We start from the raw sequence: 14,631 nt of genomic DNA, 5'->3' as shown, positions 1-14,631 counted from the left end.
TTATCCTCATAAGTCAAAATGATTAAATGAGTACCAACGGAAGAAAAGGACTCTCGTGGGGCCCCTTTAAAAGATTTTGTGTTTGCTTTCGCAACTCTGCAATGGACACTTGCTCAACAAATGCTTATAACAATGGACTCAAATTAATTTTTGGAAAAATTTGGCTAGTATGTAACCATTAAAAAAGAGTGAGTCATTGAATGAAATCTCACATTAATCTCATACCATTAAAAGCCTCATTAATAGCTATTTGATGACTATAAATTTTAAATGTTGTTAGTCTCTAACATTCCTCTTAATTTTTTTTGTACTAAACAAATAAGAAAGAAAACAAAAACAAAACACATCAAATTAATCAGATAGGATCATATATCTGAGCAAACTAAAATTATTTATGACACAAATTATATGCAACACACACATTCTTTCCATAATATTTATCCGGGATTTGTTGCAGAATCATTTATTATCGTATCAATTAGTTAGAGCGATAACATGTACTTTTTTTGCTATATAAATTATAAAACGGAAAAGTCTAGGAACCAGCAGCTTTTTTAAATTTGGCCAGTATGTAACCATCAAGAAAAAGTGAGTTATTGGATGAAATCTCACACCAATTTCATACCATTAAAATCATTATTGATGATTATTTGATGACTACAAATTACAAAAGTTACTGGTCCTTAGCACTTCTCTTGTAAAACCATACATTTGTTATGGCTTAGTCTATCATGTTGCATCGTAATCGTAGATCACACTTGATCTAATTTATATACTAAAATGGATATTATTTAATGTCTCAAATCTTGAATATAAATATTATTTCCCTATGTCAAGCACAGATGATTTATTTATTATTTATTAATTTATTTGCCATGAAAAGGACGTGGAACTATAAAGTACGACAAATACTTCATCCAGCACCCCAATGTCGGCAGAACAACATAAACTAACTGAACATTGAGCAGAGAGCGAGAGATGAAGAATCCATTGAGTTTTTTAGCAGCTGGGAAGAGGAGAGCCGCACAAGCACTTGTTACCAGCATACGCATAAGCATCGAATCTCTGCAAGTTCCCGCCCTGAGGTATCTGACCGCAAAGACTGTTGTAACTCACGTTAAACCTCTTCAAGAACTTGAGCTGAGTCAAGCTCTGTGGCAGTGTCCCGGAGATGCCGTTGTTCCTCAGATCAAGCGTGTTCAAGTTCGAAGAAAACCCTACCTTTCCAATATCGAAAGCGAACCCGTTCTTCGCTAGCGCGATCTTCTGCGTGTTCTTCTTCGCACCGAACAGCACCGAAGCGTCACCCACCAGAGAGTTCCCTGACAGGTCCACGATTGCCAGGTTTAGATTCGAAAGTGACGTCGGAATCACTCCGGAGAGTTTGTTCTGAGACAGCGTCATCGAAGTGAACTGACTCGAGAACGACCCGTACGACGACGGGATCTGTCCGGAGAGAGAGTTCCCGTCGAACGTGATCCCGACGAGGTTGGGGAGTGAAGAGAGTGAAGCTGGGAGAGCGCCGGAGAGCTTGTTGTAGGAGAAGTCGAGGGTGACGAGGGTTTTGATGGAGGAGAGGAAATCAGGGATGGTGCCGGAGACGCTGGTGTGGCTTATGTAGAGGTAGCGGAGCTTGGTGAGTTTTGTGAGGGTATTGGGGATGGTGCCGGCGAGGTTGGTGATTTGGGAGAGAGTGAGGAAGTTGAGGGACGGGAGGTCTCCGATGGAGGGAGGGATGGATGTGGCCTTTTGAAGGGTGATGCCGGTGAGGTCCAGATTGTTGACGCGGTAGGTTTGGGTGTCGGTGTCGCAGGAGACACCCTTCCAGCCACCACAGCAGTCAGTGGAGGCGTTCCAGGTGGAGAGATCAGAGGGGTTGCCTAGTTGGCTCTTGATCCGGAGGAGGGCCGCCTTGTCTTGAGGGTTGCATTTATCGGCGGCGAGCGCTGGATATGTGAGCACACATGTGGTTATGGCTAAGACTAGTAGCTGCTTCATGGTGATTCCCATGTTCATGTTAATGTGCATGCGACTTGTTTTGTTTTTGTTTGGGTTGAGTAGAATGCATGAGATACTGTCCCTTTATATAGATTGTTGATCGAGTTGTTTTTTCATTTTTTCGTTAAAAATAAACAGTCAACTTAATTTAAAGATGAAATAAGACTTTATTAGGTATTAATTGAAAATAGGGATCACAGCAAATTGAGATTCAAAGATGTTAAAATGAATGAATATGAAAATGCTTTACAATAAAGGAGCTAGTTATTGATATATATACGTCTCTGTGGAATAGATGGATGTTGCGGCTATGGCCCGTTCCAAGTGGTTGAAATTGTACCAGTCTGATCTGTCCCTCAATAAGCCATCATCATAACTCTTTTTATAATCATGAACCTACGTAAGAGTTAATTCATATGATTGATTGTGTTTAAACATAAAATCATATTATTAATTAGGGTAATGGCCAAGAATTTGGTGGCCAAGAAAGGCCAAAAATTGATCGACTAATGATTTGGTGACATGTAGCAATAATATTTTTAAAAGAAGTCTTAAATAAAAATATTAATATGTGATTTAGACTTAGTAAAGTACATAACTTTCCTTCTCTTACCACAATAGCAATATTAAAAAAACAAGGCCAAAAAACATTTTTTTGTTGCGGTTGAGTAGTGAGGAAAAACCAAATCCATTGCAGTGGAGCAAAAGGAAGGAATCACCACTTGCTAAGGGATCAGCAGTGGCTGCTCGCTTCGGTGAAAAGCAATTTAGAGATGCTGATGATCGGCGATTCCTAATAGATACAACAGGAGCAGCGGCAACAAATAGATTCATTGTGATAGAGCTGGATCTATAGGATACCGTCAAAAAACTAATCTGCCGGAAAAGAAGAACAACGTCAGAGAAGCATCGGTTGCAACTGGCCAACACTGGCTGCGTCAGTGAGAAGCAATTTGAAAATGCTGATCGGCGATTTAGAGATGTTGATCGACGTCGGAAAAGAGGAACATCGGTTCCAACGTCACCATGAAGAAGATAGTGGCGCCGCCGTGAGGACACACTACAAGAAAAGCAATAAGTACCGTCAGATTTAATGTTGGTAACGATGTCGAGTTTGTAAGGTTGAATAGTTACCAGTGGATTTTAGTTTCCGACAATAAATCCGCCGGTAATATTTGGAGAAAAAAAATTGGCGCGTCATTTACGGTCGAAAAATTTCGACAGTAACTCCAATTAGTGAAACACTCCGTTTTGGTGATGACCCGCAACGATTTATTCTTGGATTTTTCCGACGGTAAATTTGTTGATAACATGGTGTATATTCAAATCACAAACCCTCTTTCCCTCATTTCAGATTCACCCACTCTCTCACTCACCACCGCTACCGCCGAGACCACCCCATCACAGCTTCCTTTCCGTCGTCGTCAACCCACCACCAACACCTCCCTTCTTCTCCTTCTTCCTCCCCTAGCCTCTTCTCCTTTCTCCTCGTGCCGTTAAACCACCATCGCGCTACCGCTGTCCACCAGCCTTCGACAACTTACCTAGCCTTCAACGACCACCCTTCCGCTTCCTCTAGCTCTAATAACATTATAGTGCTGCTTCTCTTCACCTCTTCTCAATTCTCTCATAGTTTTGTATTCCAGGTTTCTCTGGCAATGATTTCATTTTGTTTACTAAAGCTACTACTAGAGATTGCGAAAATTTGCTGAAGGTACTATGTATTTATGAAGAAGTTAGTGGACAGGTAGTGAATCTCGACAAGTCTTCTATTTTTTTCATCACGAATATCTTTTTTATTATTCGGGATCAATTAGCTGGTCTACTCTCAGTTCCACATGTAAGCTGCCAAAACAAGTATCCCAGCTATGATCAACTAATTTAAAGAGGAAACCTTTAACTACATAAAAGATAAGGTTGCGCAGAAGCTCCAGCATTGGAAGAGGAGTCTTCTTTGTACTAGTGGTAGAGAAGTTCTAATTAAAGCAGTTGCTACTGCGATTTCAATTTATACACTAAGTTGCTTTAAGCTACCAGAGATTCCTCTTAGAGGAGATTAAAAAGGAATCTATGCAGTTTTAGTGGGGACAAAAGAATAATGAGAAAAGGATGTAGTGAATAAGTTGAAAATTTATTTGTAGACTGAAGAGTGAGAGAGAGTTCAACTTCAAAGAATTAAGGGCTTTTAACTTGACAATGTTGGGGAAGCAAGGGTGGTGACTAATTGCAAGATCTCAATCCCTAATTCACAAGATTTATAAGAGTAAGTCTTTTAGATTATCGTCTTTCCTGAGAGCAGGACGTGGCACTAACCTTCTTGGGAATGGAAAAGCATTCTTGAAAGCAAAAAGGTCTTGGAAAAAGGTATTTTTTAGAAATTAGGAATAGGTAATTTGGTTAACGTCTGTGAAGATAACTGGCTTAATCAAATTAACCTTGTTGACATTCATTTGAATAACACAATAGGCCTTAAACGAAAATAGATACCAGATATTATACTACTAGATGAAAATTGGAACCAAGCAATGATCACAGCAAAGTTTCAATTAACAGTGGCACATGCAATTTTAAGGACAACAATTTATTAAAGTGAGAATCGTGTTACCTGGCCTAGGAAAAGGAATGAAAACTATTTCGTTGCTTCAGGGTATTTGCTGGCCTTCCAATTTTACCATGCCCTAGTTGAATTCTTACTATATCAGTGCAGAGTAAAAGAAGTCTTTGATTTGGAACCTAAAATGTCAACCGAAGATTAAGTCTTTTTTTTGTGGAAAGTGATGCATGTAGGGTTACCAGTAAAGGAGAGGTTACATACCAGGATCAATTCGGTGTCCTCCTTATGCCCTCGGTGTATGGCGAGTAAGAAGTCCACTGTTCATTGCCTTCTTTTTTAACCAGACTCAAAAATTGCTTGGAGAATGAATGACATTCCATTTTCATCGCAACAATTGGAATAATGGAAGTGATGCAAAAAAAAACTCCAATTTATAGCATTCTTTACCTTTTGAAAAGCTAAAAATTGGAAGGTATTTGAAGATAAATCATCGATCCCTCAAGAGTTTGTCAGCCAAACCCAAGCAGCAGCTGTTGAAACAATGATTTATTTTCTTTAGTTGTTGATGTTTTTTGTTCACATTTAGTAGATGACTTTTCTTTTTTTTTCTTTATTAAAGTTTCAGGAAATTTATTAGATATTTATCTTTTTAATTAGGATTTTCGTATTTATCCTTTGCTATAAGTCAAATGGACTATTCATTTTATTGAATTAATAAAATCTAACTTTAAAAAAAAAACATATTTTTTGTGTACATAACTCTTATAAGTCTAACCAGCCTTGATGAACTATTTTGGGGGGGGGGGAGGGGAGTGGAGAAGGAGACAGTTGTTTTTGGTGGCAATTTTTGATAGATATTTCTGATGATCCTTAAAGAGACTCAACAGGAGATTGTTAATGCCATTATAACTTCATCGTACATTTGGAATGATTGCAAGATTTTGACATTGACAAAAAATATTAGATTAAAATTAGGTGATTCTAACATAAAAAATATAATTATTATTTTTTTTCAAAGTTAGATTTTATTAATCCAATAAAATGAATAGTCTATTTGGAGTTACAGCAAAGGATAAATAAAAAAATCTCAATTAAAAGGATAAATATTTAGTTAATCTCCTGAAACTTTAATAAAAAAAGGAAAAAAAAGTCATAAAAATAAACCATTGCTTCGACAGTTGCTGCTTTTGTTTGGCTAATAATCTCTCACGGAGTCGATGATTTATCTTTAAATACCTTCAAATTTTTAGCTTTTCAATATGCCAGGTAAAGAATGCTATAAATTGGATTTTTTTTGTGCATCACTTTCTCTATTAATCTGATTCTGAACGCACAACTACCATCTCCATGGTTTCAGTTGTTGCGATGGAAATCGAAGCTCATTCATTCTTCAAGCAATTTCTGAGTCTAGGCAAAAAAGAAGGAAGTGGATAGTGAACTCGTCACTCGCCATACACCGAGGGCGTAAGGGGACACCGAATTGATCCTGGTATGTAACCTCTCCTTTATTGGTATCACTTCATGCATCACTTTTCACAAAAAAGACTTAATCTTCGATTGGCATTTTAGGTTTCAAATCGAAGACCAAACCGCTTTTACTCTGCACTGCTCTGGTAAGAATTTAGCTGGGGCATGGTAAAATTAGAAGGCCAGCAAATACCCTAAAGCAATGGAATAGTTTTCATTCCTCTCTTTAGACCAGGTAACACAATCCTCACTCTGATAAATTGTTGTGCTTAAAATTTCCTGTGCCACTGTTGATTCAAAATTTGTTGTGATCATTGCTTGGTTCCAATACTCGTATGGTAGTATAATATCTGATACCCATTCTGGTTTAAGGCCTATTGTGTTATTCAAACGAATATCAATAGGGTTAATTTGATTAAGCCAGTTATCTTCATAGACCTTAACCAAATTACTTCTCCCTAGAGCTTCTGCGCAACCTTGTCTTTCATGTAGTTAAAGGTTTCTTTCTTGGATTGGTTAATCACAGCTAGGAGGCCAAGGTACTTGTTTTGGCAGCCTACATGTGGAACTGAGAGTAGACCAGCCAATTGATCCCGAACAATGGAAGGGGTATTCTTGCTGAAAAAACAGAGGACTTATCGAGATTCACTACCTGTCCACTAACTTCTTCATAAGTGTGTAGTACCTTATGCAAATTTTTGCAATCTCTAGTAGTAGCTTTGTTAAACAAAATGGAATCATCCACAAAGAATAAATGACTGATCTTAGGGTATCTAGAGTTCAGCCTTAAACCAGAGATTTTTAGCCTTCGTTTTCCTCTGTGGAGCAGACGGAATAGACCTTTTGTACAAAATAAAAATAGATAGGGAGAGAGGGGATCGCCTTGACATAAACCTCTGCATGGTTTGAAGAAACCATGAGGTTGACCTTCCATAGTAATGGAGTAAGAAACCATCTCCACACATTCTCTGATCCAGTCAATCCACTTTTTGCAAAAACCCATTTTGTTCAAAATAGCCCATACAAAACTCTACTCAACTCTGTCATATGCTTTATTCATATCCAGATTTAATGCTAATTTATAATCTCCATAGGTCTTATTCAGGAAGTGCATGAATCCGTGAGCAATCAGCATATTGTCACTAATTAATCTCCCTTTAATAAAAGCACTCTGAGTGTCGCTAATAATCCTATTCATGACATTTTGTAATCTGTGTACTAGGCTTTTAGAGAGTATTTTATAGAAAACACTACTCAGCCTTATTGGTCTGACCTGCTTCATAGAGTTAGCATTTCTAACTTTTGGAATAAGACAAATATTTGTATGATTGAAAGCTTTCACATTTTACCTCCTGAAAAGAAGCTCTTGACTGCACATATCACATCCTTTTTAATTAGCTATCAATAGAACTGAAAAAACTTGGCCGTAAAACCATCATCTTCGGGGAATAAGAAAGGATTGATAGAGAAAGTTGCTGACTTAATCTCCTTCTCTGTCACTGAATTTGTAAGAAAACGGTTGGTAGTGTCATCAATTTTAGTGCCTATTTTCTAAAGAACTTCAGTTGGATCCATCGGGTTAGATGTTGTAAAAAGCTTAACAAAATAATCTTGCGCAGCTGCCGCAATACCAACTTGATCCAATGCTAAATTTATCGTCTACCAGTTCTTGAATTTTGTTTCTGCGACATCTTAACTGAAATTTAGAGTGAAAAAATTTTGTATTTTTATCACCCCAATTTAGCCACTGTACCCTGAATTTTTCCTTCCAAAAACGCTCCTCTTGTTCCAAGTTTTCCTCTAATTCAGCCTCCGAAATTCGGACAGTAGTGCTATTTGCCGCCACTCCTTTTGCCTTCTCATCATCCAACCTTGCTTGCAGGATTTGAATTTGAATTTTTGAATTAGGAGCCGTTGATTTTTGCCAATCTACCAGCTTATGGCTGCAATTTTTTAATTTCGCAGCCAGTTTGAACATAGGAAAACCAACAACATTTAGGTCCCAAGCTTGTTTAACAATTGTAGAAACCTCCTTTCTAAACATCAACGCTCTTGGAATCTGAATCTTCTTTTAGTTCTTCGATTTTCTCTCTCTAAGCTAATTGATAATGGGAAGCAATATGATCCGGTATCATCTAAATGAGCAACAAAACCATTCGGATATGCTGTCCTTCAGCTCTTAGATGCTAAAGCTCTATCCAACCTTTAATTTCTTGAATGAAATTACTTCCAAAGTGCCTGTTGCACCATGTAAATTTCTTTCATTCATACCCTAGATCCACCAAATCACCTTCATAAATAAAGTCAGTAAAGCTCTGAATAGATGAGACTGATTTCATCTTTCCTCTCTCCTTCTCATGATGACCTTTAATTGCGTTAAAGTCTCCCACGCCACTACTAGATTTTTCCTGTCGACTCTCTAATTCGTAAGGTCTTAGCAAATTATTCTGCTCTAGCTGTCTCATCCGTGTGTAAATGTACTGCTATGACATCCCAAACCTTCATATTCTGCTGATCCTCCCAAGTGAAATGTATAAAGAATGAATCATGTGGCAAAATCTACAATTTCACCTCTTTCTTCTAAGCTCCCGCAAGACCAACCGGCTTAACACAAAACAGCAACTGAAAATCAGCTCCTATAATCACTCTCTCCATTGTCGAAGTATTACTTTAGTTTCACAGAGAAATAATACTTTGGGAGAATGGGATTTTATAATCCCTTTGATGTAAATTGTCAGGAGTTTTCCCAAACTCCGACAGTACCACATTATCATCTTCATAGCTCTTCGGATGCCCTTTGAAGGATGGCACCCTCTCCATCGTTAACACCAACATTTATCTCCTGACAAACCCTTTTCTGCCCTATATTATCCTTTTTCTCCTGAGATCTTCTTTTCCTTCCTATAATGTCAATAATTTTTCTCGCAGCTAATTGTTTCAGTTTGGGTCTCCTCTGGCTACTCTATTTTTCGTAGCTGCTGCCTTCTTTAAATACAAAGCATTCATCACTCCCTTGAATATTATTGAGAACTCCCAACACGGTCATTGGTTTTACTACTCTCATCATCAAGATTCAGTAGCAGTTTCTTCTTATTGAGAGAGTTAATTACCAATTCTTTCCCATTTTTCCTCTGATTTTTCCTCCATGGATAAGTTAGTTATACCTTTAAGTAAACTCACTAGTATTGACTTTTTATCTTTTATCCATATCCGATCTTCCACTACAGAATTAGGAATATATAATGGTATCATTTGAGTTTTGCTCCAGCTTTCCACCCTGTTATGACCTTAGCCACTCTCCCATCCTTCCTCATCCACCTCTCTTTTCAAAGAGTCCTCTAGCTATTTTTTACAGCCTCTTGTTTCGTGGCCTAAGTGTCCATAATAATTACAAAATATACCAATGCATTCATACTTAAGTGTTACCTCGATTATCTTCTTGTTAGGACCTGCCACTTTAGTAATTCTGTGCAAGGGTTTGGTGATATCAAGATTAATTTGAGCCTTGATTATTCTGTTTTCCTTTCCTCTCACTTGAAAAATATCCACGTCTAGAATCTCTCCCATATTTTCTCTTATCTTCCGGTCAATCTCTTTGGTTTTATGATGTTCCAGAAGCTCCTGTTGGACCCATATAGATACTTGAGAAAATTCTGCATCATCCATTAGCACATCTTCCTTCCACCTTCTCAAATTTAGGATATAATTTTTGAAGAGCCATGGAGCTCCTCTTCCAATCCTTATCATATCCATCTCCTCGTGAAAATAAAATTGAAAGAGGTTTCCTCCATGGTCCGTGACCTTAAACCCTGCTGGTTGTCTTCATATTGCCTGCATTGTTGCCTGTAGAGTACCTCCAGAGAAGGGTCGATCAGCAAGTAACCTTTTAAGGAGACTCCTAGAGCATCTCTCAACACCAGATTGAATATCTTCTTTCTCCACCCTCACTACATCCTCCTCTTTCTCCATATTTTTCCGTTGTCCTTCTCCCTGAGTTGCAACATTCATTGCAATATTGGATCTAGTTGACTGTGTTTTGTGAAATTAGGATTATTCGAGCTAATCCTAGCAGAGCACATTTTAAAATGGCTTTTTTACCTAAATGCGCATCTAAAAAACATTAATTCCCAAAATGCGCATGGCTGAAAATTTTTCTGTAAATACGCATAGCCATTTTGTGGCCGCTGCTCGTGAAATGGAAATGAACTCCATTTCAACTATGGTGCCCACGAAATGGGCCACCAATGTCATGCCAACCACACACGAAATGGATATTCCATTTCCATGAGGGCAGCAACGAAATGGAAGGTGATAACTTCAGTTGTATAAAATTTATAGTACTTGATTTGATTGATTAGGTGTTTAATAATTTTATACTTAAACATAAATAATTAAGATTAATGTTATAATATTAAGCCAGGATGATGCAATGATTGACCAAAAACAAGAGTAATATATATATATATATATATATATATATATATGCAAAAATAGAATAATTTGAGAATAGATATAATTTCAGATGAAAAAATTAGTAAAAATATTTGATATGTGCTGAATGCTATTTAATGAATTAGAAATTTGATATTAATATAAAGGTATATGAATTAATGAATATGTTTTTAACAATATAGAATTTGATATCAATATTTAATTGTTTTTTAGTGTAATTCATAATAACGTATTAATTGCTAGCAACAATTTTTCTTTTCAAATTTTACTTGCACCTTAAATTCTACATCTAATTCTATTTTATCCAATTTTATTCGCATAAAAAAATTATTATTTAAAAAAATACAATATTTAATAAATATAATAATATAAAAACTACTTTAAAAACAACAAAATCATAATTTAATTTTTAAATTATTCTATTTTTGTATATATATATATATATATATATATATATATATATATATGTTACTCTTGTTTTTGGCCAATCATTGCATTATCCTGGCTCAATATTATAACATTAATCTTAATTATTTATGTTTAAGTATAAAATTATTAAACACCTAATCAATCAAACCAAGCACTATAAATTTTATGCAACTGAAGTTATCACCTTCCATTTCGTTGCTGCCCTCATGGAAATGGAATATCCATTTCGTGTGTGGTTGGCATGAAATTGGTGGCCCATTTCGTGGGCACCATAGTTAAAATGGAGTTCATTTCCATTTCACGGGCAGCGGCCACAAAATGGCTATGCGTATTTACAGAAAAATTTTCAGCCATGCGCATTTTGGGAATTAATGTTTTTTAGATGCGCATTTAAGTAAAAAAGCCAATTCTTTTGGGCAATTTTATTTTTTGCACTAATTTTTAGAAAAAAAAATATTATTTGTACTTATATTTATTAGAATTTTCATACATAAATTAATATAATTTATATTTATATTTTTTATAATCTGTACACATAAATTAATAAAAGTTATTTGTTAAAAATAATTTAATATTTGTACTAATTAAATAATAACAAAAAATTTTAAAAATTACTGGTTCCAAAATGTTCTCATAGTTAAATATTGATGGCTATATATAGTTGTATATTTTAAATATTACTTTATAAAGAACGAATACTTTATTCAATATAAAGTAGTTTTTATGTTTTTAAGTAAAAGTTATATGTCATTAAAATTTTTTTGAACTTTTCTTTTCATGAAACTTTGTAAATGTTCTTATTAATTTTCTCTTATTGACCAAGATTTAGTCGGTTAATGTATTTTTATAAGTTGATGTTAAAAAAGTTTAAATATACTAATAAAATGTATGTAATAATAACTAAAATTATAAATTAATATAAATAAAAATTATTAATTTTAAATTTTTCTCATATATTTATGTATAAAAAATGTTAGAAAATCATAAAATTTATTAATTTTTGTTATTAATTAATTATTAATATTTAAAAATATTAATTAAAAAATATTATTAAATTACTAAATTAAAAAAACTGAGTTTACAGTAATTTAGCATTTTTCATTTATATATGTTTTATAGTATAAATAAAAATTTTATTTATATATTAAAATTAGTCTTTAAAATTAGTTATTAATATATTTATATATAAATACATGTGTAATTTAATTTATTTTTTAATATATATTTATATTTTAATATATATTTTATATTAATAATCGACTTTAATAACTAATGTTAGTGTATATACAGTATTAGCCTAGTATAAATGATCTTTTCATCCTATTATGGAGTGAAATGCTAGCTATCTATGTGAAATTTTATCCGATACAAAAAAAACAAAAATTGTGGGTCCGATCCTCCGTTACAAAATGATTCTTTTGAATTATTAGCTTGGGTCTTCGAGCATCGAGTTTCTGCTGCCATCATGTATATCGGAACTGATAAAGCATAAAAAGTGGTAAAATCATTTGGACATGTGAAAAATGAATAGAGAACAGGATAAGAAAAAGACAAGACACGTGTATTATAATATGAGAAGTGTCAAGACTTAGGAGTTAGTATTTTTATTAAATTTTGGTTAATATTTAAATATAAAAAAAATTAAATAATTTTATATTATTAAATAATTTTATATTATTAAAAATATTATTAATAATTAATTAATAGTTAAAAATTACAAAATTTGCTGTACCTATCTTATCCCTTACAACATTATTACATTATTGCAATACAGAGGGTATCTTATTCGTTGGTACATGCAACAAAAAGGAAGAGTAGTGGGACATGAATGCAGATTGCACTACTGTAGTAGATTATCCATGCCCTTGAGATAACTAATTTAGTTCATCTAGGAAGATCTGCGCCTAGTGCAGCTAGGAAGCGGGGAGCCACACAAGCACTTGTTGTGAGCATACGCAGATGCAACGATATTCGACAAGGCGCCTCCCCCTGGAATCTTACCGCACAGATTGTTGTAGCTCAGGTCCATCGAAGTCAAGTCTCTCACTGTGGTTAGTTGTTGAGGGATGTTCCCATATATTTGATTGTGACTCAGATCCAATATTTGAAGGTTATTGGAGAACTCCACCTTTCCCAGATCAAAAGCCAGCTTATTCCGCGCAAGGTTTATCGTCCACGTGTCCTTCTTGGACCCGAACAACATGGAAGCGTCACCCTCCAGCTTGTTGTTGTCCAGGTACAGATACGTCACGTTTATATTCCCCATCGACTTTGGTATCTTCCCGGAGAGCTGGTTCGAGCTTAGCCACAGGAAGGAGAAGTTTGGGAAGGAGTCGAATATGTCCGGGATCGGTCCGCTGAGGCTGTTAGACTGTAAGTCGAGGGATTGAAGGTGGGAGAGGCGAGACAAGGAGGCGGGGATCTCGCCGGAGAGATTGTTGAAGGAGAGACTTAAGTCGGTGAGGGTGGTGATTTGGGACAGGAACTCCGGGATGGTGCCGGAGAGGAGGGTGCTGGTGATCGAGAGGTCTTTGAGGTTGGTGAGGTTGAGGAGGGAGCGTGGGATTGGGCCGGTGAAGTTGGCGGGGCCCAATTGGATAGTGTTAAGGTAAGGGAGGGTGGCGATGGAGGAAGGAATGGAGAGAGGGTGACCTGGTTTCATGTCTATGTGGTCGAGGTTGAGGAAGTTGACGCGGTGGGTTTTGCCTCTGTCGCAGCTGACGCCTTTCCAGTGGCGGCAGCAGTCGGCCGTGGTCTTCCATGAGGAGAGGGCGGTTGGGTTGTTCAAGTCCTTCTTGATTTGGAGAAGCGCCTTCTGGTCTTCAGGGTGGCATTGCTGTGTGGCACAGAGTGCTATTGCCACTAGTTGGAGGAGGAAGCAGAATTGGAATATGGTTGAGGAATGCATTATTATTGTAGTTAGAGTAGTTTTGATTTTGGGTTGGGATGAAAAATGAGGGGAACGTACTGGCTTATTTATAGTTGAGGTTTGGATGGGAGATGCATGCATGCATTCATTCGTTCATTCGTTATCAGAAAACGGCTAGCTCATGGCAATTTTATTACCATGGACTGGTAATGGTATTGTCCTAGTCTCAGCAGCGACCAAAAAGTCAAACCGGGTGGCGTCCTTCACAAAAGCCATAAATGAATGCTGGTGGAAGAGTAGTGGTGGCGCCCATGCATTAAACAATTGCCCAATTATTCCATGATTATATGAACCAAGTTGCCATGTATAGTTTGCATATCAAACAAATTGGGTGTGATGTTAGGTAGACAAAAAAAAATTGCCAGAACTTGTTTTATTTAGTATTAATTAATTGTCGTAACAATTAATGAATGTTAAATAAGATAAATTATGACTGTTTTTGGCTGATTTTCTTTGGTTACCAAACATTTCCGAAACAAATTATACTGCACTTCTTGCTTCAATAAACTAAGTTAATTAAAAAGTAAGTATTGATTTACAAATGTGACAACTACTTTAATAATTGAAAGCGATAAATAGTTTTTCGATTTTGTTAGATAGATAATGACTTTTGTAAATAATGTGAATAATAAATTTTAGAATTGATCCAATAAAATCAAAAAATACTTCACCCACAAATTACCTTTTAAATCTTAACATTAGAATAATCATCTGCACACCTAATGAATTGAACATCCAATTATTATTAATTATGCACCAGTAAATCGAATAAAAAAAATAGTCATCTAATTAAAAATAATGA

At 35.7% G+C, this 14,631-nt stretch overlaps 2 protein-coding genes and 1 long non-coding RNA gene across 3 annotated transcripts; 1 reads left to right on the top strand and 2 right to left on the bottom strand.

Annotated features, from left to right (window-relative positions):
- Positions 1–806: 806 nt before the first annotated feature.
- LOC112734527 (polygalacturonase inhibitor 2) lies at positions 807–2,269 on the bottom strand. The gene has a single exon (XM_025783878.3). The coding sequence runs from the start codon at positions 2,026–2,028 to the stop codon at positions 1,000–1,002; it is 1,029 nt and encodes a 342-aa protein (XP_025639663.1). The 5' UTR covers positions 2,029–2,269; the 3' UTR covers positions 807–999.
- A 3,408-nt stretch (positions 2,270–5,677) lies between these two features.
- Positions 5,678–10,205, top strand: LOC112734528 (uncharacterized). The gene is made up of 4 exons (XR_003168387.2): positions 5,678–5,818; positions 5,910–6,041; positions 6,122–6,254; positions 6,546–10,205. It is a non-coding gene; the product is annotated as an uncharacterized lncRNA (long non-coding RNA).
- A 2,362-nt stretch (positions 10,206–12,567) lies between these two features.
- Positions 12,568–14,366, bottom strand: LOC112734526 (polygalacturonase inhibitor 2). The gene has a single exon (XM_025783877.3). It carries the CDS (start codon positions 13,908–13,910, stop codon positions 12,789–12,791), a length of 1,122 nt encoding a protein of 373 aa, XP_025639662.1. The 5' UTR covers positions 13,911–14,366; the 3' UTR covers positions 12,568–12,788.
- Positions 14,367–14,631: the final 265 nt, after the last annotated feature.

The sequence above is a fragment of the Arachis hypogaea genome, chromosome 3, assembly GCF_003086295.3.
Source record: "Arachis hypogaea cultivar Tifrunner chromosome 3, arahy.Tifrunner.gnm2.J5K5, whole genome shotgun sequence".
Lineage (NCBI taxonomy): Eukaryota > Viridiplantae > Streptophyta > Magnoliopsida > Fabales > Fabaceae > Arachis > Arachis hypogaea.
This window is presented reverse-complemented; position numbering and strand designations above follow the sequence as displayed.

Coding starts and splice junctions, on each gene's coding strand:
- LOC112734526 (XM_025783877.3), bottom strand. CDS start 13,910: ATGCATGCATCTCCCATCCAAACCTCAACTATAAATAAGCCAGTACGT.
- LOC112734527 (XM_025783878.3), bottom strand. CDS start 2,028: ATGCACATTAACATGAACATGGGAATCACCATGAAGCAGCTACTAGTC.